Raw genomic sequence first — 24,507 nt, forward strand, 5'->3', positions numbered from 1 at the left:
CACATTGTAACACAATTTAATTTGTCTGAAAATTGAGCTTCAGGAAATATAAAAAAAACACTAATGAGTTATGTATTTACGGTATTTATATACTTGACCTCTGAAAGATATACCCTCCTTCATGACCAGGCCTTTTTTTGCCACTGTGTTACTTTAACTGAAAATTGCACGATCATGCAACTCGTATATCATTTTTTTCACACAAATAGAGCTTTCTTTTAGTGTTATTTTGATCACCACTTGTTTTTATTTTTTGCGCTATAAATTAAAAAAGACCAAAAATTAAAAAAAATATATTTTATATATACAGGTGAAACTCGAAAAATTAGAATATCGTGCAAAAGTTCATTTATTTCAGTAATGCAACTTAAAAGGTGAAACTAATATATGAGATAGACTCCTTACATGCAAAGCAAGATAGTTCAGGCCGTGATTTGTCATAATTGTGATGATTATGGCTTACAGCTCATGAAAACCCCAAATCCACAATCTCAGAAAATTAGAATATTGTGAAAAGGTGGAATATTCTCGGCTCAAAGTGTCCCACTCTAATCAGCTAATTAAGCCATAACAACTGCAAAGGTTTGCTGAGCCTTTAAATGGTCTCAGTCTGGTTCAGTAGGAATCACAATCATGGGAAAGACTGCTGACCTGACAGTTGTGCAGAAAACCATCATTGACACCCTCCATAAGGAGGGAAAGCCTCAAAAGGTAATTGCAAAAGAAATTGGATGTTCCCAAAGTACTGTATCAAAGCACATTAATAGAAAGTTATGTGGAAGGGAAAAGTGTGGAAGAAAAAGGTGCACAAGCAGCAGGGATGACCACAGCCTGGAGAGGATTGTCAGGAAAAGGCCATTCAAAAGTGTTGGGGACTTTCACAAGGAGTGGACTGAGGCTGGAGTCCGTGCATCAAGAGCCACTACACACAGACGGATCCTGGACATGGGCTTCAAATGTTGTATTCCTCTTGTCAAGCAGCTCCTGAACAACGAACAACATCAGAAGAAAAACAGACCTGGTCTGTTGCTCAGTGGTCCAAAGTCCTCTTTACTGATGAGAGCAACTTTTGCATCTCATTTGGAAACCAAGGACCCAGAGTATGGAGGAAGAATGGAGAAGCACACACAGACGGATCCTGGACATGGGCTTCAAATGTCATATTCCTCTTGTCAAGCCGCTCCTGAACAACAAACAACGTCAGAAGAGTCTTACCTGGTCTAAAGAAAAACAGACCTGGTCTGTTGCTCAGTGGTCCAAAGTCCTCTTTTCTGATGAGAGCAACTTTTGCATCTCATTTGGAAACCAAGGACCCAGAGTATGGAGGAAGAATGGAGAGGCACACACTGCAAGATGCTTGAAGTCCAGTGTGAAGTTTCCACAGTCTGTGTTGATTTGGGGAGCCATGTCATCTGCTGGTGTTGGTCCACTGTGCTTCATTAAGTCCAGGGTTAACGCAGCCGTCTACCAGGAGATTTTGGAGCACTTCATGCTTCCTTCCGCAGACTAGCTTTATGGGGATGCTGACTTCATTTTCCAGCAGGACTTGGCACCTGCCCACACTGCCAAAAGCACCAAAACCTGGTTCAATGACCGTGGGATTACTGTGCTTGATTGGCCAGAAAACTTGCATGACCTGAACCCCATAGAGAATCTATGGGGCATTGCCAAGAGAAAGATGAGAGACATGAGAGCAAACAATGCAGAAGAGCTGAAGGCCGCTATTGAAGCATCCTGGTCTTCCATAACCCCTCAGCAGTGCCAAAGGCTGATAGCTTCCATGCCACGCCGCATTGAGGCAGTAATTGCTGCAAAAGGGGCCCAAACCAAGTACTGAGTACATATGCATGCTTATACTTTTCCGAGGTCTGATATTGTTCCATGTACAATCCTTGTTTTATTGATTGCATGTAATATTCTAATTTTCTGAGATTGTGGATTTGGGGTTTTCATGAGCTGTAAGCCATAATCATCACGATTATGACAAATCACGGCTTGAACTATCTTGCTTTGCATGTAATGAGTCTATCTGATATATTAGTTTCACCTTTTAGGTTGCATTACTGAAATAAATGAACTTTTGCACGATATACTAATTTTTCGAGTTTCACCTGTATTTTTTACTTTCTGCTATAAACCATAAAAATTTTAAAAAATCTAATTTATTCATAAATGTTGGCCAAAATGTATTCTGCTGCATATTTTTGATTAGCGCAAACCAATATACACTTATTGGGATTTTTTTTTTTAAATATATAGTGTCTACAAACTAGGATATATACTGGAATTTTTATTTTTATATTTTTTTTTTTATACTAGTAATGGTGGTTAGCAACGTTTTAGTGGGACTGCAATTTGTATGGTGGACAGTTTGATACCAACTGACACTTTAGACACTTTGTAGAATCAGTGACACTAATGCTGTACAGTGATCAGTGCTAAAAATATACACTGTCACTGTACTAATGACACTGGCTGGGAAGGGGTTAAACATCTAGGGTAATCAAAGGGTTAAATTTGTGCCTAAATCAGTGTTTGTGTGTACTGTGAGGTGCTTTCACTATGGAATGTGCCAGTTTGTATTACCTGCTTACGTAGAAACAAAAAGCAGCACATCCCCACAGACTGGACAGAGCCTCTGTATTGTTTACTTTGACAGAGCTCTTCCCTGTCTTCCTTCTTGCCTATCAGCAGGTGTCGGTGGTCAATCATTAGCCAGCACCCGCTGATTGGCTTGTGCTGTGACTAATCACTGCACAGCCAGCATGCACTTGTGCCCTACCTGGAAGTGCCGGGCCACTTACTAGCAGGGGCGGACTGACCATTTGGAAACTCGGGCACTGTCCGAGGGCCCCATGAGATACCCCTGGTACCTTTTTCATAGGCTTTTTTGGGTGTGGTTTGAGTGTGGATGAGGACACAGGGGCCCCATGATCCCCCTATTGCCCGGGGGTCCCATGAGTTGTCAGTGCACCCCTGCTTACTAGGTAAGTGATCCGGCACAGGAGAGCAGCTCTGCCTCCGTACTCCTATATATTTGTAAATTTAGCAAATAAATACAATTGATCCACAGTAAAATACCCTTGCATGTTCTCATTTCATATATAAATAATATTCAGAAAAAAGAATGGCTAGAATACATGAAGTGGGACTTTAATTATAGCACTCAAAAACACTATATCCAAAACTTTAGACAGCCATCACTACCAGTGTACATTTACATAATGAATTTGACCATTTGAATTACAACTATAATTGTATCAGGAGAATGGCATTAAAAATACAATCATGGTTGTGATTCAAATGGTCACATTTCATGTATGTATGTAATGTAAGTATTTTGTCTAAGTTGTTGTTTTTTTTGGTTTTTTTTTTAATTTATAACTGTTTGACTCTAAGTTTTGAATACAAGTTTTGAATATATTTTCTTTGAGAGCTATACAATAAAGTCCATTTTGATTTATGTAAAATAATGAATGTATTTGTCGGATTGTAGCATGCTAATAAGTGATATTTTTTCTGTGACCACCTCTTTTTGGTAATAAAGTAAAATAAATGGATAGGTTAAGTAGATGGAATATCTAGGATGAATATGGTCTCCAGTAATTGTGTTTGTATATTTGACCATCTGTACCATATAGACTAGTTTTGGTTAAAAGAAAAAATAAAAAAACTAGAGACATTCAACATAACTGTTTTAGCTAGTACACAGAAACACTGTAAGAAATTGTACCCCCTAAGTCTTGGCAGTGTGACGCATTTAAACAAGGATTTAATTGTGTATCTCGGAGCTCTGAATTTCTTCATTGTTAATATTTTTTCTAATCAGCGATTTGCACTCTGGGAGGTGGGGTGAACTGACAGGCTGCTCGCCAGACAAACAATCTGCCAAATGTTATAGCAGGAACCTGGATCCTTTCTTTGTGTCTTGAAGTACAGAAAACGATTTTGTTTATTCAAAGGAAGCACAGCATGCCTGAGTTCTGTTCATTGCATAACATTCAAAGTCTCAGTAACATTTTATTAATGTCCTGGCAGCCTGTTAGAAAGCTGCTGTTATTTTACCTATTAGCTGACAATCAGAAACCTAACTCGTTAACTCTGACACTGTGGGGACAATCCGAGTGTATCTAAACCCAAAAAACGTTTTCCCCCCAAAGTTTTGGATAGCATATGGAAGGTTTAGACACCCTATAAAAGAATTGCAGGTATGGATATTTTAGTTATAGTTACAGCTTGGTCCAGAAGTTAACCATGCATATATAATAGCTGGCTGATGACCCTGGAAGCTGGAAATCATTGATGTAGACACAGCTACTCTAGAGATCTTGACTTGCTTCTGAGTCCCATGCCAGTGACTGCCTTACTGCACTCTGAACACAGACGTTTGGCCAATCAGCAGCATTCTATGAATAAATGCAAAGCGTTCTCTGATTAGACAGGGCAGATAGCCAGGGCGGTGATGTTACACTCTCAACCTTGTCCAATCAGAGAATGCTTGTATTCATAAGTTGCTGAGTGGCCAAATGCCTGTGTTCATAATGTAATAGGGCAGGCGCCCAGCACGGGACCCAAAGCAAGTGGAGATCACTGTTGTCTACTTCAGTGATTACCAGATTCTAGGGACATCAGCCAGGTATGATATATACATAAAGTTATGAACCAAAAATTTTGGCACCCATGCATTTCTGTCAGATAATGCATCACTTCACTCAGAAAATTGTTACAATTACAAATGTTTAGACATTCTCATATTCACTTTTTTTTGTGTCATACCAATACAAACAAAAAAAAGAGAAACAAAAAGCCAAATCTGACACATTCCACCAAAACCCCAAAAATGGACTGGACAAAATTATTGGCATCTTCTCAAAATTGTAAGCTATAATTGCATTCCAAGTTTGTGATGCTCCTGTAATTTGTAATTAAACTCACCTGTATCAATTATCAGTTGCTGATAATATAGAAATCACACATGGAGCATGGAGAAGGCAATCGGTTAAAATGGTGAAAAACTGACTCAACCTTTCTATTGTGTGTCTGTGTGCCGCATGGAGAAGAGAAAGAGCAGCAAAGAATTGTCTGAGGATTTGAGAACAAAAATTGTGGAAAAGCATGGGCAATCTCAAGGTTACTAGTCCATCGCCAGAGATCTTAATGTTCCTGTGTCCATTGTGCATAACACTGTCAAGACGTTTATAGTCCATGGCACTGAAGCTAATCCCCCTGGACGTGGACGAAAAAATAATTGATCGAAGATTGCAGCAAAGGACCGTTCGAATGGTGGATAAAGAACATCGATCAACTTCCAGACAAATTCAAGCTGGCCTTCAGGCACAGGGCACAACTGTGCCAGCTCGCTCTTTACGTCACAATCTGAACGAAGAAGGACGCTATGGTAGGAGACCCAGGAGTTCCCCACTGCTAACTCAGAAACATAAAAAAACCAGATTGGAGTTTGTCAAAACTTACCTGAGGAAGCCAAAATCCTTTTGGGAGAATGTGCTGTGGGCAGAGGAAACAAAATTACAGCTTTTTGGTAAAGCCCATCATTCTACTGTTTTCAGAAAAATAAATGAGACCTTTAAAGAAAAGAATACAGTCACACATGATGGAGGTTCACTGATGTTTTGGGGTTGCTTTGCTGCTTCAGGCACTGGATGTCTTGACCATGTGCATGGCATTATGAAATCTGAAGACTACCAGAGAATTCTGGGGTGCAATGTAGGGCTCAGTGGCAGAAAGTTGGGTCTCCGTCAGAGGTCATGGGTCTTACAGCATGACAGTGACCCAAAGCGCATGTCAAAAAGCACTCAGAAATGGTTTCAGACAAGGCGTTGGAGAAGACTGAACTGGCCAGCAATGAGCCCAGATCTCAATCCCATCAGACATCTGTGGAGAGATCTCAAACCAGCTGTTGGGAAAAGGAACCCTTCCAATCTGAGAGACCTGGAGCAGTTGGCAAAATCCCAGTAGAGCGATGGAAGAAACTCATTGATGGTTACAAGAAGCAATTGATTTCAGTTATTTTTTCCAAGGGGTGTGCTACCAAATATTAAATTGAGGGTGCTAATAATTTTGTGCAGTCCATTTTTGGAGTTTTGCATGGAATGTGTCAAATTTTGTCTTTTGTTTCCAATACAAACAAAAGAAATGAACATGAGAATGTCTAAACATTTTGTAATTGCAACAGTTTTCTGGGCGCAGTGGTGCATTTTCTGACCGAAATGCAGGGGTGCCAATATTTTTGGCCCTGACTGTAGTTGCGTTGGTCCAAGGTGGACCAATGTAACTAAAGAATTCCAAGTAAAGAAATGTTATACATAAAGTGTTGCTAAACCCACAACAGTAACATCAGTCTGTAAAGTAAAGCATGCTTGTTATATTTACTGTGGAACATAAGGGGTTAATCCTTTGCATTGTGTAAAAAGGCCGCTTGAGCCTGTCTTCTCTGCTCCTCTTGTTGAAATGTCCACGTCTTATCTCCTGATAAGACAGACTGAACCGTGGCCATTCTGCACATGCTCAGTTTAGTGTGTATTGCTAGAGAGGTTTTTTTTTTTTTTCTTTTTTTACTTATGAGAATGCATGTGATTAGCACAGGGCCAATCAGCACTGTCCAGACAGAGGTCAGGGGTTTTGCATCCTCCTAGAGCAGAAAGAAAACTCCTCCTACAAGCTTTAACCAGTGCTCTGCTGAACACTGATAGAAGTCACAAGACTGCTCTAACTGCTAATGAGAAAAGGTATTTAGCAGTTTATATTTACTAAAATAATTGCACTTCCATGTTCTGTGTACTGTGGGAGACCAGATATAGTGAATGCAGGGTCCTGGGTTTAGTAACACTTATTGCTGTCTCTTTGCAGAGATAAATTTTTCTTAGTGCTGGAGACCTTTGTCACTGGAATTGAAATTGAGGGAAAATCCAGCATTTTGGGTTATCGCCAACAGAACAAATTTTCCACTAGGGATGGTCAAAATTTGAAAATGGACCTTTACTCAGTTGACGCATTAGGCATCACTGTACTCCCCCCTACCAAGCCTTTCTGGTACAATACTTTTTATTGTTGCATGCAAAAATTACAAGACAGCTGAACACCCATACAGGGGGTACACAACAAGGAACAAGGCATGAGTGCAATCTTGTGCAACTAAACATTTTGGATGTACAAAGCTTCCATTGGACGACTTTACGGTAGGAGCTGTATATCCGCTTAAGTTGATTAAGATCGAAGGTCTAGGGGCGTCCCCAAGCCTTTCAATAGACAAATTGGGGTTTATTTACTAAAGCTGGAGAGTGCAAAATCAGACTCACTTCTGCATAGAAACCAATCAGCTTCCAGGTTTCATTGCCAAAGCTTCATTGAACAAGCTGAGGTTAGAAGCTGATTGGTTTCTATGCAGAAGGGAGTCTGATTTTGGACTCTCCAGCTTTAGTAAACCCCATTGAGTCCACTGAGTGTATTTTATTGCAGAATCCTCTAATTAATTTATCATAGCATTCCTTTTAATAAGTAGTCAATTTACACCTAATGGTGGTGATTTATGTATGATACTTCTTCGTTGTAACTTTCCTAGTAACCAACAACTTTTTAAATGTTGCAGGGACTTCACATGACTGGAGACTGCGCTGTGGGGCTGTGGATCTTTACCACACACTATTTGGTCTCAGCAGACCTTCCTGTTTACCATTGCCAGAGCTTGGACTAGTCCTTAACCTGAAAGAAAAAAAAGCTGTACTGAATCCCACCATCATTCCAGAGCCGGTGACCAGTAGCCAGGATACTATGCCAAATGCCAACATGCACGGGCACGTCGGAGGATTTCAGACCAGCGTAAGATTAAAAATACACATGGGTTCTTAAAATGTAATGCACATCTGGCTTAACATCATGTTCTTGGCTTAGGAATAATCCATAATATTGGCAGCAGGCAGTCATTCATACCACATAAACTGACATAGCTGAGAAGCTTCTACCTAAATCGGCTTTTCACGTTTACTGTGCATAGTTGCGTACATACATCCATAAAATTGACTGAAACAGAATGGTTTCTGTTACTAGACTAGTTACTAATATTTGAGCACCCACAAGGGGTCAAGGTTGCCAACTGTCAGTAAATTTACGGACAGTTTGTAAAAATCTGTGATTTTCACAGCTGTCTGTAAATAACAGAGGCTGATAATTTCTCATGCTGTTTGACTTTTGTAAATGTAAGCCAGTCAAATTTCTTGTTTATGGGTATTGTCAGTGTTTCCATATTGTGTTTATACTGTTTAAATATTGATTGTTGTACTTTTTTAATGTCATTTTTCTGGTTTTCAGTAAACAAAGCGCTGTGTTAGTAAATCTCCCAAGTTTTTGTTAGTAAAAAATGCTGCATGAGGTTGTCAACACTGAGAGGGGCCTGGAGCAAGTCTGGTCATCTTTGGGTCGTAGTACTTCTATAGAAACCTTGATGACCTTGGTTTAAATATTTATGCATTCCCCAATGTACTTCCACAGAGTGGAATTAGAAACACACAGGGGTACCTCAACAGAGGTCTTTTTGGCTTTTACAATTTTTTTCTTTAAGTGAATGGAATAGAGCAGTGGTCCCCAGTCTGTGGGCTGGATACAGCCCTTTGCTTGCTTTTATCTGGCCTCTAGGGTACTATTACATTTACTGTAATGATGGGGCACTATTCCATCCTACTGATATGAACAATGAGGCACTATTTCTCCCACTAACCATTGATTGTACACAATTCTTCACTTTGACACTAACATTGGGCAATTATTCTGTCCACTGACACCAACAATGGGGTATTTTCTGCCCCCATTGACCACAGTCTGGCCCCCCTGAAGTCTGAAGGACAGTAAATTGTCTTTTTGTTTAGAAAATTTAGGGCCTGGAAAATAATTTTTTTTTAAATTTTGTTGATTGAAGTTGATTTTTTTATTTTTATTTTTAACTGCTTGCCAACTGTCCCATAGCAGAAATACTGCTACAGAGAGGCAGCGGTGCACCAAATCACGTATATATACCTGATTTTGCATTTCCGGGTAGGGGCGCATGCGATCCGCTTGCATGCCTTACCTGCGCCACCATTCGCGGCTGTCAATCACCAGGCCCTGGCCAGTAATTACTCGTCGGCGCCCGGTGATTTCTGAAGATCTCCGATGGGGAGGAGGACTATTTTTTGTTTACTAACTGTTGTCCTCCCTGTCAGCTCGGGCACACTGCTGTGGATGGATTTGCACAGCACAGCCATCCACAGCAATGTGATTACAGTGAATCACACACATCCCGCCCCCTAGAAAAACACTTCCATCACATACTTAACACTTTGATTGCCCCTCATGTTAACCCCTTCCTGCCCAGTGCCATTAGTACAGTGTCAGTGCTTTTTTTTCTTTTTTTTTTTTTTTTTGCGCTGAACACTGTATTGGTGTCAATGGGGATGTCAGTGATGACACCAAGTCAGTTTCCCTCAGTGTCAGAATGTCCGCCGTAGTCCAGTTATAAGTTGCTGTTCGCCACCATTACTTGTATATATATTGCCATTTGTAAACGCTATAACTTTCATGAACCTAAAAACCTGATGTGGTCCTAACTATTCCCTCCTCTATCCAAAAATGTTTAGGCTTTACATATGCTTTAAATTCCCTGTTGCTATCCATATGATGGTCAGTTTGTGCAGTTGCTTTACATTTGCCCACGGGGCAGTATATGTATATAAGTAAGCTTAGTTCAGGCAAAATCTGGATACATTTCTCAGTGTAGAACTTTGATATCCCTGGGCCTCAAAACAGTTACCTAGGAACTTATTCTGCAAAGGTCAACAACTGCCAGCAAACCTAAATAAAGTACATTACTAAGTGGCCCATTCACTCTAAAACACATTGTGCCATACTTGGGCAGCCCATTCAAATTGAAAGGGGTGTAATGCACTTGAGACCCGGTTCACACCAATGTGGTGTGGGAACAGCTGCTAATCCTTTGCGGTTCCCGCACCGCATTGCAATCTCATCCTGTTTGTGCATTCTGGTGCGGGTGTCAATGATAAATTGACACCCCGAAACAGCAAAACACGATGGGACTGCCAGCAATCGCATCACATGGGTGAGAACACCCATGCGATGCGATTCAGGTACAGATTTAAAAAAGGGTCCTGCACGTTTTTGGTGTGGATGCGATTTGAGCCATACAAAGTGTGGCTCAAATTGCACTGCACAGCCATTTGCATAGAATTCGCACAGGAATGCGGTGCAATTCCTGTGCGAATTATGTGCGGTGTCCTGCCCACATAGTGTGAACCTGGGCTTCATGAGCAAAAAGAAATAGGTCGTGCTGCATTGTTTTTCAGCGTTGCACTGTAAGTCACCTGTGTTCTAGAGATGTGCTTGGGTTCTTTTTTAAATAAATGTCACCGCTGCACAACGCGGTAGTGTGAACAACAAATGAAAGTGCTTTTTTTCATTTTGTGCACAGCTTTAATTTAAAAAAACATTGGCTATTATATCAGAACTACACTGTTTAGCACATCTGAAGTGGCAGATGAAAAGTCCCTTTCTCATTTTTTTTTTACTGATGTGTCAAAGTGGTATACTGTAAAATATTTCACAGTATCACATAGAATTCACATATTGTTCATGACCATAGGCTTGCCAGTTCATGCATGTGCCCCTTTGTATCATGTGATTATTTCATGACAGGAGCTTTTTGAGGTTAGAAAAGTGGTGTTGTTGGGGATTTCGAGAAAGGAAATATTAGTAAAGCTGGAGTATGCACAATTCTGCTATTGGCTGCTTTTTATTATTAAGTATGTTCTTAACTTGCTATGTTTTCACAGGAGGAGGATGCTAAAGAAGTTGTTTCCAGTATAACTGTCCATCAGCAGGGTGTGAAAAGGAAAGCAGATAATCCACATGAATCTGCACTGGAACCTGGACAGGTACTGAAGAAACATAAGAACATTGGTAACATACAGGTCAGAATGAGATTCAAGACGTTACAATTCAAGCTAAGGAAATACTTTGTTTAGAATGTTAAGAGAACTCTGATCTTGAATGTCTAGAAATGGTTGCCAAGTGCACTATCCTTGTCTATCACAAAGGGCCAGTTTACTGTCCTTCAAACTTTCAGGGGGCCAAGTTGTGGCCAGTGTGAGTAGAGGATGTCCTGGCATCAATGGGAGTAAACAATGCCCCATCATTGGTGTCGGTGGGAGGAATAATGAATGCCCCACTGTTTGTATCAGGGGAAGGAATAGTGCCTCATCATTGGCGTCAGAAGAATAATGCCCTGCCTTTGGTGTCAGTAGGAGGAATAGTGCCAAATCATCGGTGTCAGTGGGAAGAAAAAATTGCCCTGCTGGTGGTGTTAGTGGGAAGAATAGTGCCCCATCGTTGGTTTCAGTGGGAAGAATAGTGCCCCATCGTTGGTTTCAGTGGGAAGAATAGTGCCCCATTGTTGGTTTCAGTGGGAAGAATAGTGCCCCATCGTTGGTTTCAGTGGGAAGAATAGTGCCCCATCGTTGGTTTCAGTGGGAAGAATAGTGCCCCATCGTTGGTTTCAGTGGGAAGAATAGTGCCCCATCGTTGGTTTCAGTGGGAAGAATAGTGCCCCATTGTTGGGTCAGTGGTAGAAATAATGCCCTATTTTTAGTATCAGTGACAGGAATTATGCCCCCTTGTTGGTGTCAGTGGGATGAATAGTATCTCATATATTGGGAGGAATAGTGCCCCAAGGGCAGGATAAAAGCAGACAGAGGGCCACATCCGGCACCCAGTCCACAGTTTGGAGACCATTGCTCTAGATGAAGTTAAATTTCTCCTTTTTTGCTGATAGCCATTCATCAGATGGATAAGGGGTAGGACCTGCATACACTTTTTAGTGTTGTTGATGTCCAAATTTGGAAGATGCCCCACACTTCCCCTTTTGGTGACTTCTGCAACCCATGACCAGTAATGAAGTAAAATCTCACAGAACCCAAAAATCTTAGAGTCCATAAACCAAAAGATAGTGACACGGACTAGAGTCCTCTGTGTTGAGCAACATGTCCATTCACTGACAGGGATCACGCTTACGATCTCTGCTGTCTTTAGCACCCATCCTTTCTAGCGCTGGCCCCCACAAAAAGTCCTCTCCGAAATCCAATGCCATTTGACTTCTTGGTCAATTGACAACCAGCATCATTCAGTCCACTTGCTGTGAGTGAGGGGTGCCAGGATTTTTTTCCAGACCTCTCTTTTTTGTGTTTGTTCATAAAAAAGCTTGCGACACAAAATAAACATCACCTTACATGTATTGGAATTTAAGTGATTCTGTAGAGTAAAACTGGCCATACACTAGTAGCATTTTGTAAGATTGTGATCAGTTTTCTAATTGTTAATGAGTTCAAAACGCTGATCGTTTTCTACTATAGTGATGAGAAAATTTGAAGGAGCAGGATGGAAAATTTTTCCCGAACATACTAATTTCTAACAGTGAATGGGGTTTTCATTGAGGACATTGTGTTCCAATACTTTAAAGTTTCATTTGCTTCCAACATCTGATTTTTGGGAGTTATTGACTGTACAAACATTTGATCGAAAATCTACTAGTGTATAGCAAGCTTAAAGTGGATCTTCACCCTCAGCAAACACTTCCCTCCTACTATTCACCCCTCCACTACCAGATTAGGGCTGTCTTTTTTTTTTTTTTTTCAAAATTTTTCTTCTTTAAAGTGTGGCCTTGCCCTCCTTCGCTTAGGTGAATGACGTTCACTGTCCTCCCTTTGCCTCCTGGGATATGCAGGTCACATCTCAGGAAGCATAGCTTTCATTCACAAAGGATCACTGCATCATCGGGAGTCATGCCATTTTAACCAGGAGCAGCTGGCGGGCCTCTTGATGTCATAAGCCAGGGGTAGGCAACTTTAAAGAGGTGGAGATATGCCTGAACAACGGGGGAGAAATCAAAGATCACCAGGCATAGAGTTGCCTCCTTTCCACCTGATTTAAACCTCTAATTGCTATACTACCATGTCACAATTGCGTGCATTGCATGGCAATCATGGGTTTAAATCGGATGATGAGGCAACATATTGCCTCCTCACCACCTGTTATATGCAGTTTTCAGAGCAGCAGCAGTGCCTACTGCACCTGTGAATGAGCCCGCAGTTGTAATCAGCAGCAGCACCCTATGGGCTTGTTCACATGTAAAGTTGGGGGAGGGGTGGTAAAACACTGCAATTGAATCCGCCTTACCACCCCCCAATCCCTATCCCCTTTATCTGCTGAGGCAGCAGCCAAAGGTGTACACATGCCGCAGCAGGAATTACACCCCCGGTTGCTTTTGATGGGTGCTACCGCCTGTCATCCGAGACCTATTCAAGTAAATGGGTCACTCTGCAAGTGCCCTGCAACTTCATGCTTCTGCAGGGTCCAAGGGCTTAAAGCAGGTGGTGAGAAAGCAACACATCACTGCCTTTTTAACCCCTTGTTTGCTGTACTGCACAAGGTTGCAGAGCGGTCTCATTCACTGGAATGGGTCATGCTTGGCTGGTGCTACACCCACCAACCATGACAGGGCGTTGGAAGCAGCACTACAGAAGAGACATCAACTTGTGCGGCTCTTGCTCCCCATTACAGCTCCAACTTTACAAGTAGTTCCTCTGCATTGCACTCTGTTGGATGGCATTTCAGCAAGCCCCGACCGAGATCCACCAGTCACCTGTTCAAAATCTACTGGTAGAGCACGATCTACTGGTTGCTGACCCCCATCATAAGCAATATGTCGGCATGGGACCAAGAGGTGGCAGAGAGGATCTAAGCAGGACAACACTGGATCCTCTGGGTGGGTGAGTATCGGAAATGTAAGCAACGGACCTCCCAGTAAGCAAGTGGGGGAATGCAGCGGCGAGCGAAGATCGTCTTTAAGCAACAGCCATTTTTATTTCAAATATTAACCTTTATAATTCTTGATACCAAATGTTTGCAGTTATATGCTTTAAAAATATTAAATCACAAAATTAAAATACTACTGTTCTATGAAATATGACATCTGTGAAATATATATATAATATCTTATGACTCTTCCCAGTAGCATCCTATATAAATTTATAACATACCACTTATATCACTGGTCCTTCAACCAGCAAAATTGTAATGTGTGTATAATGGTTTTTTTTTTTCAGTTCTCAATTGTACAGGAAGAGGAAGAAATAGACATGGATACTGTGCATGACAGCCAAGCATTCATTTATCATCATTTAAATATGCTGGAAAGACCTTCAACACCAGGTACTTTTTGGGGGGTTAGCTGGTGTGTTAATTAACACCTTATGAAGAGAATAGATTTAAAATGCATTTTTAGGCAAAATGAAAAAAAATATACCATAGTTAGTATATATCTGCAATACATGCACATTTATTCTATATATATATATACTACAGATGACCAGAGACTGCGGACCTTTGGGGAGGTGGGGGGGGAGCTGGTACCCAAATTTGAGAGGTACCCGCTCCCACTTCCACGGAGTTGTCCTCCCTCCCCATCTTCTGGGACACGTGACAGGTCCCAGAAGATTGCCGGACCATTCACAAAGCGCAGCACTTCCCGCACATGCGCAGTGGCACCCGGCTGTGAAGCCGCAAGCTGTCACAACCGGGTTCCCACACTAAAGATGCCGGCGCCAGGAGAGAAGACCGTGAAGACGGCGCTGGACTGAGGAACAGGTAAGGTTCTGCTTCAGAGAAGAGCCAAGCAGCCGGCCCGGTACTCTGACATGGGGGCAGGAATACCGGGCCGACCACTCCATAATACGCACAGATATTTTCCCCCATTTTTGGGGGGGGGGAAAGGTGTATCTTATGGAGCAAAAAACACAGTACATTGGTGAATAAGTAGAAAACTTTGACACAGATTGTTAAATTTATTTATACTAAGCATTATGTGTTCCAGCACTCAGCTAACATCCTGTGTAGTAATCCAGTTAAAGACTGTGAATATTATTAGCATTAACATTAGCATTTTTCTACGTGAACTAACTTGAAGAACCTCAGGCCACCGCAGTTCTGTGGAAAGGTCCATTGCTCTGTTTTTTAGTGATGCAAAAATAGCAACAGTTTAAGTATATACACGCAGTGTACAAGTGTGTTTGTGTCCATGATCTTCAGATAAATAAAAGATCTTTTTTATACCGTTAAGTCCATTTATCGTAATTTCCAACCAGTCTGTTCAGATCAGATTTTTGGTTTGGCAGAGTGATCAAATTTTGCCCACACGCAGTGATGTCCATTTAGGTTGCAAATACAATTACTTTGTACTTGCAAATGGAAACACTAATAATCACTTTCACATATAAAAAAGGTGCAGCGCTTATATATTAAAACATGCAAAATATCAAAAATGCAAGAGTGTATCCCTGCAAAATGCAGGCAGGGTATAGTTATTATACTGCCCCTTATAGTCTCAAATAACACACAAATGTATAGTTCACAATCTCCCAGTGGGTAGGGTGAGGTGAAAGATCAGATGGATCTCTATTGACACACGGTGATAGCCAAAAAGGTGATGTATGGTGATATACAAAACTGGTAAAAGATTGTGCACTCACCAGATGCACAACCAATATGCGCATGTAAGAGATAACCCCTCTCAAGGTATGGTTCCAAGATTCATCAAAGGCAAGGTCTGGTCAAACTTTACGATGTGGACCCTCAGCTGTCATGCATGGCTCTGTCCCCTATAGCTCTTTACTCTGCAGGTAGTTGGAAGCTCACCAGAGAGCCCCAGAAAGAAACAAGGAGGCCAGAATAGCGTGATACCGCTTAAGCATGCGTGCGTTTATTTCATCCAGCAACAGGGTATAATAAAAACAATACTGACCAGACAATAAAGTTGGCCGCCGGGACCCCAACTGCCTGATAAACCTGAAATCACCTTTAGGAGGGCACCCTCCTTACGTAATAAGATTGCCCCTAATGTGATCAATCCTCCCTCAAGTATCCCGTTTTTTAATAATTTCATTGGATTTTATCCTTGCAACAAGTGTGTGATCTGCACATGCAATGGACATAGAAAAAGGAGAGTTGACAGCTTTACGTCCTCAACCACTGGTAGAAATTACAAAATTGATAATTTTATAACCTGCAATAGCAGATATGCTGTTTTATTTGCTTCAATGCCCATGCAAGAAGCAGTATATAGGCCGCACAACACGACGCCTAAGGGATCGTTTACGTGAACACGTTTATAACATCAAACGTGGATACAAGGAACATGCCCTTTCCAATCATTATCGCAGGTGTCACCACAGAGATCCATCATCTTTAACGTTTACGGGAGTTGAAGTTGTACAATCCAATTGGAGAGGGATAAATAAAAAACGGGCCGTATCACAGATGGAGTCAAAATGGATCTTTGAAATTGGATCTATGCATCCCAAAGGACTCAACGTTGAAATGGATATAAATTGTTTTATAGATAATAGTTAAATATTTATCCATTTTAGTCGATATTATATTATATTTATCCTTTTTATCATATCTCCATTTCTTGGCCAAATAGGTTTTACAAACGTCCTAACTGTTTTTATAATTTGCCTTTAGACCATTGCGAATTATAATTTTTAATCTACATACATTTTTATTGTTTTATGGATCCTTTGGATCTTCATATTTTACGTATTTTTATGAGTATTTTATTTTCATATATCTTGTTGTCAAAGTGAGAGGAACATAATGCACATGTTTTTTATATTTTTTTATATTTTAAAATATACGTTTTTTGTGTCACCTTTCCAATCAAAGATTACCTTTATTTATATTTATATACGTTTAAGGTGGGTTGCGGCAAGTATTTTAGGTAAACACCACATATATAAAGAGGGCTTTGTAATCAGCATTTTTACTGATAATCCCAATAATATGGGCATACAGAGGGTGTTTATCATATAATTACGCGATTGCTATTATTTACACATGGCATCGTTATCATCTATATGTGCATAAGTTGTCATAATATTTGCATATGACCAACCTGGGATAATATATCCAGGTGCCCATACATGTTACCCTGGTTACGAGGAGTGACGATATCTCACTCTATATCATTTGTTCCCTTTTTTGTGAACTATACATTTGTGTGTTATTTGAGACTATAAGGGGCAGTATAATAACTATACCCTGCCTGCGTTTTGCAGGGATACACTCTTGCATTTTTGATATTTTGCATGTTTTAATATATAAGTGCTGCACCTTTTTTATATGTGAGTTTTTGGAGGTTTTTTTGGTACGTTTTGTGTTCAGCAGCTTTGTTACCTTTAGCGCTCACTTATACCTATTTTTACAGCAATCACTTTCACATGTCTTCCTTCCACAATGTTCCCCATCGTTTTTGCCTACCAGTTGAACATGTGTTTGCAATAAAGCAGACTTTTACAGGAAGTAAAATACTGTAGATAAGTTAGCAGCAGCTACTTGGTTACGTTTTAAGAAGAGGCATAATACACATCATTCGATCAATGAAGGGCAGCTTCAAGGGATTCAACAAATATCAGTCTGACCAGGTATAAACCAAAAATATGTAGCACCTTTTGTGTTGGGAACTTTATTCCTCGGTATAAGGTCCAAGCAGTATGACCATACAAAAAATGATTTATTAAATATTACCCGGTATAACTTTATCTTCTGTTCTCTATAAGCAAAATGTTAGCATTATGTTCCCGATGTGTATATATAGGGGCAGCAGATTATCACAGACCTCCCAAAAAGTTCATTTAGGGCAGCGGTTCTCAACCTGGGGGTCCCGACCCCTTTGGGGGTCGAACGACCATTTCCCAGGGGTCGCCTAAGACCATCGGAAAACACATATTTTCGATGGTCTTAGGAACCGAGACACCGCTCCTGTCTCAGGCGATGTGTGGGCGGGATGATATGCTGCCCCTGTCACCTGGCCACACCTCCGGGATCACTCAACAGCTCCGCCTCCTCGCCGCTGATTGGCCACCGGAACTGTAGCTCAGGAGAGGCACACAGGCGGCCAATCACCGGCGAGGAGGTGGAGCTTGGAGAAGAGCCGAGCGGCAGCGCGCGGAGATCAAAGAAGATCGAGGGAGCTGCAGGAGCGAGAGAAGAGAGAGGCCAGAGAAGGAAGACAGCTGACAGGTAAGTGCAAATTTTGCTGCTGCAGCCAGGTATGCAGGCTGTAGATGGGAGAGGGAGAGAGAGAGCCCAGGCTGGAGCAGGAGTCAGCAAGGTAAGTATCATTGGTGTCAGTGGGAGGGATAGTGCCCCATCATTTGTGTCACTAATACCAACGATGGGGCACTATTCCTCCCCCCACTGATACCAACGATGGGGCACTATTCCTCCCCCCACTGACACCAACGATGGGGCACTATTCCTCCCCCCACTGATACCAACGATGGGGCACTATTCCTCCCCCCACTGACACCAACGATGGAGCACTATTCCTCCCCCCACTGACACCAACGATGGGGCACTATTCCTCCCCCCACTGACACCAACGATGGGGCACTATTCCTCCCCCCACTGACACCAACGATGGGGCACTATTCCTCCCCCCACTGACACCAACGATGGGGCACTATTCCTCCCCCCACTGACACCAACGATGGGGCACTATTCCTCCCCCCACTGACACCAACGATGGGGCACTATTCCTCCCCCCACTGACACCAACGATGGGGCACTATTCCTCCCCCCACTGACACCAACGATGGGGCACTATTCCTCCCCCCACTGACACCAACGATGGGGCACTATTCCTCCCCCCACTGACACCAACGATGGGGCACTATTCCTCCCCCCACTGACACCAACGATGGGGCACTATTCCTCCCCCCACTGACACCAACGATGGGGCACTATTCCTCCCCCCACTGACACCAACGATGGGGCACTATTCCTCCCCCCACTGACACCAACGATGGGGCGCTATTCCTCCCCCCACTGACACCAACGATGGGGCGCTATTCCTCCCCCCACTGACACCAACGATGGGGCGCTATTCCTCCCCCCACTGACACCAACGATGGGGCGCTATTCCTCCCCCCACTGACACCAACGATGGGGCGCTATTCCTCCCCCCACTGACACCAACGATGGGGCGCTATTCCTCCCCCCACTGACACCAACGATGGGGCGCTATTCCTCCCCCCACTGACACCAACGATGGGGCGCTATTCCTCCCCCCACTGACACCAACGATGGGGCGCTATTCCTCCCCCCACTGACACCAACGATGGGGCGCTATTCCTCCCCCCACTGACACCAACGATGGGGCGCTATTCCTCCCCCCACTGACACCAACGATGGGGCGCTATTCCTCCCCCCACTGACACCAACGATGGGGCGCTATTCCTCCCCCCACTGACACCAACGATGGGGCGCTATTCCTCCCCCCACTGACACCAACGATGGGGCGCTATTCCTCCCCCCACTGACACCAACGATGGGGCGCTATTCCTCCCCCCACTGACACCAACGATGGGGCGCTATTCCTCCCCCCACTGACACCAACGATGGGGCGCTATTCCTCCCCCCACTGACACCAACGATGGGGCGCTATTCCTCCCCCCACTGACACCAACGATGGGGCGCTATTCCTCCCCCCACTGACACCAACGATGGGGCGCTATTCCTCCCCCCACTGACACCAACGATGGGGCGCTATTCCTCCCCCCACTGACACCAACGATGGGGCGCTATTCCTCCCCCCACTGACACCAACGATGGGGCGCTATTCCTCCCCCCACTGACACCAACGATGGGGCGCTATTCCTCCCCCCACTGACACCAACGATGGGGCGCTATTCCTCCCCCCACTGACACCAACGATGGGGCGCTATTCCTCCCCCCACTGACACCAACGATGGGGCGCTATTCCTCCCCCCACTGACACCAACGATGGGGCGCTATTCCTCCCCCCACTGACACCAACGATGGGGCGCTATTCCTCCCCCCACTGACACCAACGATGGGGCGCTATTCCTCCCCCCACGGACACCAACGATGGGGCGCTATTCCTCCCCCCACGGACACCAACGATGGGGCGCTATTCCTCCCCCCACGGACACCAACGATGGGGCGCTATTCCTCCCCCCACGGACACCAACGATGGGGCGCTATTCCTCCCCCCACGGACACCAACGATGGGGCGCTATTCCTCCCCCCACGGACACCAACGATGGGGCGCTATTCCTCCCCCCACGGACACCAACGATGGGGCGCTATTCCTCCCCCCACGGACACCAACGATGGGGCGCTATTCCTCCCCCCACGGACACCAACGATGGGGCGCTATTCCTCCCCCCACGGACACCAACGATGGGGCGCTATTCCTCCCCCCACGGACACCAACGATGGGGCGCTATTCCTCCCCCCACGGACACCAACGATGGGGCGCTATTCCTCCCCCCACGGACACCAACGATGGGGCGCTATTCCTCCCCCCACGGACACCAACGATGGGGCGCTATTCCTCCCCCCACGGACACCAACGATGGGGCGCTATTCCTCCCCCCACGGACACCAACGATGGGGCGCTATTCCTCCCCCCACGGACACCAACGATGGGGCGCTATTCCTCCCCCCACGGACACCAACGATGGGGCGCTATTCCTCCCCCCACGGACACCAACGTTGGGACGCTATTCATCCCACTGCAAAATTACAGTTATGAAGTAGCAACGAAAATAATTTTATGGTTGGGGGTCACCAGAACATGAGGAACTGTATTAAGGGGTCGCGGCATTAGAAAGGTTGAGAACCACTGATTTAGGGGAAAGGCTGTGATGGCCCATGTTTTTATTTAATTTGTTACTGCTGTTTGTTGGGAAAAGCCAGCATTTGAGATGTTTTCTCTTCTCCAATCCCTCACCTCCACAGTTATAAACATGCAGGCTTGGGCAATGTGAGTATGCATGTTAATGAAGAAAATGTGTTAAAAAAAATATATTTCACTAAAATATTTAGTGAGCCATAGCACTAAGAGCGGTTTATCTCTGCTTATGAGACTTCAAAAACTAGACAGGACTCTGATCTGCAAAGCTTTACAGTAGATAATGTAAAGCTTTGCAGAACCTTCTCAAAACAAAGTTTCTGCATGGCTTGCTTCTTTTAAAAAAGCGAAGAATAAAAAATGTAGTCCACACTTTAGGATAATAGGCAGACCTGCTGGTTTACAGCACAGATACAGTCTGATATTATACAGCCATTTCATTTTTTTAATATTATTATTATTATACAGGATTTATATGGCGCCAACAGTTTGCTCAGCGCTTTACAATATAAAGTGAGACAATACAGTTTAGTACAAGAGTCTAAGGAGGGCCCTGCTCCTGGGAGCTTACAGTTTAATCAAACCTGCATGCAGCTGTTAAAACCTTGTTGGCCATTTATCAGTGCAATATATCAATCAATGATTTCACTTCTATGGAGTAGGGCTTGAGCAGAATGAGTAATGGGGAGGCCTTGGGGAACAGTGAGACCGCACCACTGACAGATTATGGTGAGGTGGGCTAAAAGCTACCAGTAATGCCTGTTAACCTTTTTGCTTTCAGAGCCATTTTTGTTTGTGTTTGTGGGTGTGGTGGGGGGCTTTTAACATTGAAGGGTTTTTTTTAAATGCTTTTCTTTTTTTTCTTTTTACACTTAGCAAGGGGGCTGAGAAGTCAGGTGGTTAGGGGTCAGGAGATTCTCAGACTTATTGTACCTTCTGTGCTCTGGGTTGGGCAGGTTCTGTATTTCTCTTCTGTCATGCCCCAGACACCTTTTTTGTTTTTTTTTCTTTTTACACTTAGCAAGGGGCTGAGAAGACAGGTGGTTAGGGGTCAGGAGATTCTCAGACTTACTGTATCTTCTGTGCTCAGGGTTGGGCAGGTTCTGTAGATCTCTTCTGTCATGCCCCAGACACCTTTTTAGCTGTTTTTTTTTTCTCCGCATCATTCTCATTTGTTGGCTCCTTTACACCAGTGTGGGCTTGCAGCATAACTTCATCCCTGCCCTAACCTTCTGGGGGGTGGCTTCCAGCACACCCTTCCCTGTTTAGTGGGGGCTAACCATGTGGGATTGTATCTTTCAGTTCTCCACTAATGTCAGGGGTTACTTCACCACTCCTATGGGCTGTTGTGCTTTGATGATTCAAAATATCCTCCCCATATCTAGCTTAGCAAGATTGGTTGTCTGGCAAGGTAACCTCCTCCTTATCATGGAGAATGTCATGTTCTTTCTCTATCTGGTACTTATCTTGTTCCACCAGTTTCAGTGGGTTTTCGATTTCCCACCTTTTTCATTGGTTTAGGCTTGTTTTGTTTTGGTGCAGAAATTCCCTTCTGCAAGTGGGTCCAGGGTGTCAGCTTGATACTGTGTCCTCTCTTTGGTTGTTGGCAGCTTCCCCTGGCTTGTAGTGGGCTTTGCCTCATTAGGTTCAAATTTGGGCATGGACCCTTCAACTGGTTCTGATTTGCAGACCGTTCCCCCGTTTAGTGGCTGTTGTCCATCACTCAGTTGGACTGCTTTTGGATGTTCCAACTGTATCTGAGTACCTGTGTCCCTCAATAGATGAGAAAATTATTTTCTTGGAGTTCATTGATAGACCTAGATCCCATCTTTCTATGTTTTTGATCTTGCCGTTGGAACTGCTTTTCCACAAAACTAAGGCATGATGGACAAAGGTGGGGCTGACATAAACTTTCTGGTGCCAGTGTTCAAACCTCTGTAGGTGGCAGTATAACTTAGCTGTATCTGAATTTTTGTGTCCCTCAATGGACTCCACAAAAATGACTTTACGTTAAGTACAAAAAATCTTACTGGTATCCATTCATTCATCATAACCTGTTGGGTTAGGCCTCAAGCACATTGCATTTGTTAATCTTCCATTTTACAGGTGTTTTGAAGTTTTGTTTTTCTGCCCCTAAATGCCCTCTTTTAACCAGTTCAAGTACGGACACTTTTACCCCCTTCCTGTCCAGGCCAATTTTCAGCTATCACACTTTGAATGACAATTGCGCGGTCATGCAACACTGTACCCATAGGAATATTTTAGCATTTTTTTGAGACAGCTAAAACTTTATTTTGGTGGTATTTATCCACCACTGGGATTTTTTTTTTGTTATATAAATGAAAGTCAAATTTTGAAAAGTGTTTTTCTCATAAAATTTTGCAAATCTTTCTTTAGAAATCTTGCCCAAAATGTATTCAGTTATCTTTTTAGTAAAAATAAAAATAACCCAAATTAGTTTATAACCAGAAAATATAATTATTTAATAAAAATGTTTGGTTTTTTTTTAACATACCGTCACCCTAGCAGTACAGTGTCACCAGAGTGACACTGTACTACTTGTGGGGGGTGATGAAGATTTTTTTTTTTTTTAATTTTACACTGATTGTTTTTACACACATAAATGCTGTAAAAGCAATCATTTCTCCTTCTTTCTGACTGCATTATTGCAACCATTAAGAAATACTGTGTGAGCTGGGATTGGTCACAGCTTGTCACATGGTACAAGGCTGTTGTGAATAGCCTTGTACCATGTGATCTCTGTGGTCATTCACAGATTTCACACATAGTAAGCAATGATGTCACTGATTGGCCAATCAATGATCACAGGAATCTGGACCTCACACAGAGGTCCCGTACAGCGGTCGGTGTTTCGCTGTGTCCTGAAGGACACAGTGGGCACCGGATTGTGGTGCCGTGTGCTCCCAGGGAGCACGCACAGGCTGTGAATGCGGGAGCAGTTTGTAAATGGCAACCCCCCTCCTGCACCATTTCCCGTCCAGCCTATGTACATAAACGGCCGGACGGGAAGTGGTTAAGGATGTGTCCATGCACACATTGGCATTTAGTGGCACAAATTTGAATGCACCAAAATCCCTTTTCGAAGAGAAGCATTTGGACCAAAGAAACACCTGACATGCCTAATTGCTAGGTGTGTTGAACACTTGAGCATTCTATTCAATGGCCAGAGTAAATTCTAATTCTGCCCATTGAAAAGAATGAACAGCTAACGGCTTGACATGCCTAAACACTAATTTTCTCCTTTCAGGAGAAAGGTGTTCAGAAGCGCCTAGTGTGCATGAGGCCTTGTACTGTCTCAGAGTAGGTACTGACACCTTAAGAATACTGTGCTAAGGGTGGGGGGTAAACAAGCAATATACCTTGTGGACTAGGCCCTGCAATACCTCATGTTTCTTCTTTACTTTGTATATAATTTCTCAGCTTTTCTGAGTGTTTTATCTGTCTTCACCCAGAAGCTTAAGGGAAAATTACCGCCAATTAGGCACAATATTTACCACCTCATTTAAGAACTAAATTTCAAGGGGGGATTATGTAACGGGAACACAGACAACTGCCTGAATGAATTAATGTTCGTTGCTGGCGAAGCCTAGCTAAAATTGCTTCTTTAATTAATGTCATATGTTTGGAAGATTAAATGACTCGTCACAACGGTATCAAGAAGTTCATTGTTTAGTGGCTTTTACCTCAGATGGAATTATGTCATGCAGCATTTA

The 24,507-nt window shown here is 43.2% G+C and overlaps 1 protein-coding gene across 2 annotated transcripts in view; it reads left to right on the forward strand.

Annotated features, from left to right (window-relative positions):
* TAF2 (TATA-box binding protein associated factor 2) overlaps window positions 1-24,507 on the forward strand; it is a 128,646-nt gene that overhangs the window by 99,395 nt on the left and 4,744 nt on the right. The window contains exons 23-25 of one of the 2 annotated variants that reach the window (XM_089659051.1): window positions 7,607-7,836; window positions 10,836-10,973; window positions 14,163-14,268. In XM_089659051.1, the coding sequence (XP_089515177.1) occupies window positions 7,607-7,836; window positions 10,836-10,973; window positions 14,163-14,268 (474 nt within the window). The remainder of the gene's footprint in view (window positions 1-7,606; window positions 7,837-10,835; window positions 10,974-14,162; window positions 14,269-24,507) is intronic. The other variant, XM_089659052.1, reaches the window with a different exon arrangement.

The sequence above is a fragment of the Staurois parvus genome, unplaced genomic scaffold (assembly GCF_062004578.1).
Source record: "Staurois parvus isolate SC_StPar_1 unplaced genomic scaffold, SC_StPar_1.0 ptg000030l, whole genome shotgun sequence".
In the NCBI taxonomy this organism is placed as follows: Eukaryota; Metazoa; Chordata; class Amphibia; order Anura; family Ranidae; genus Staurois; species Staurois parvus.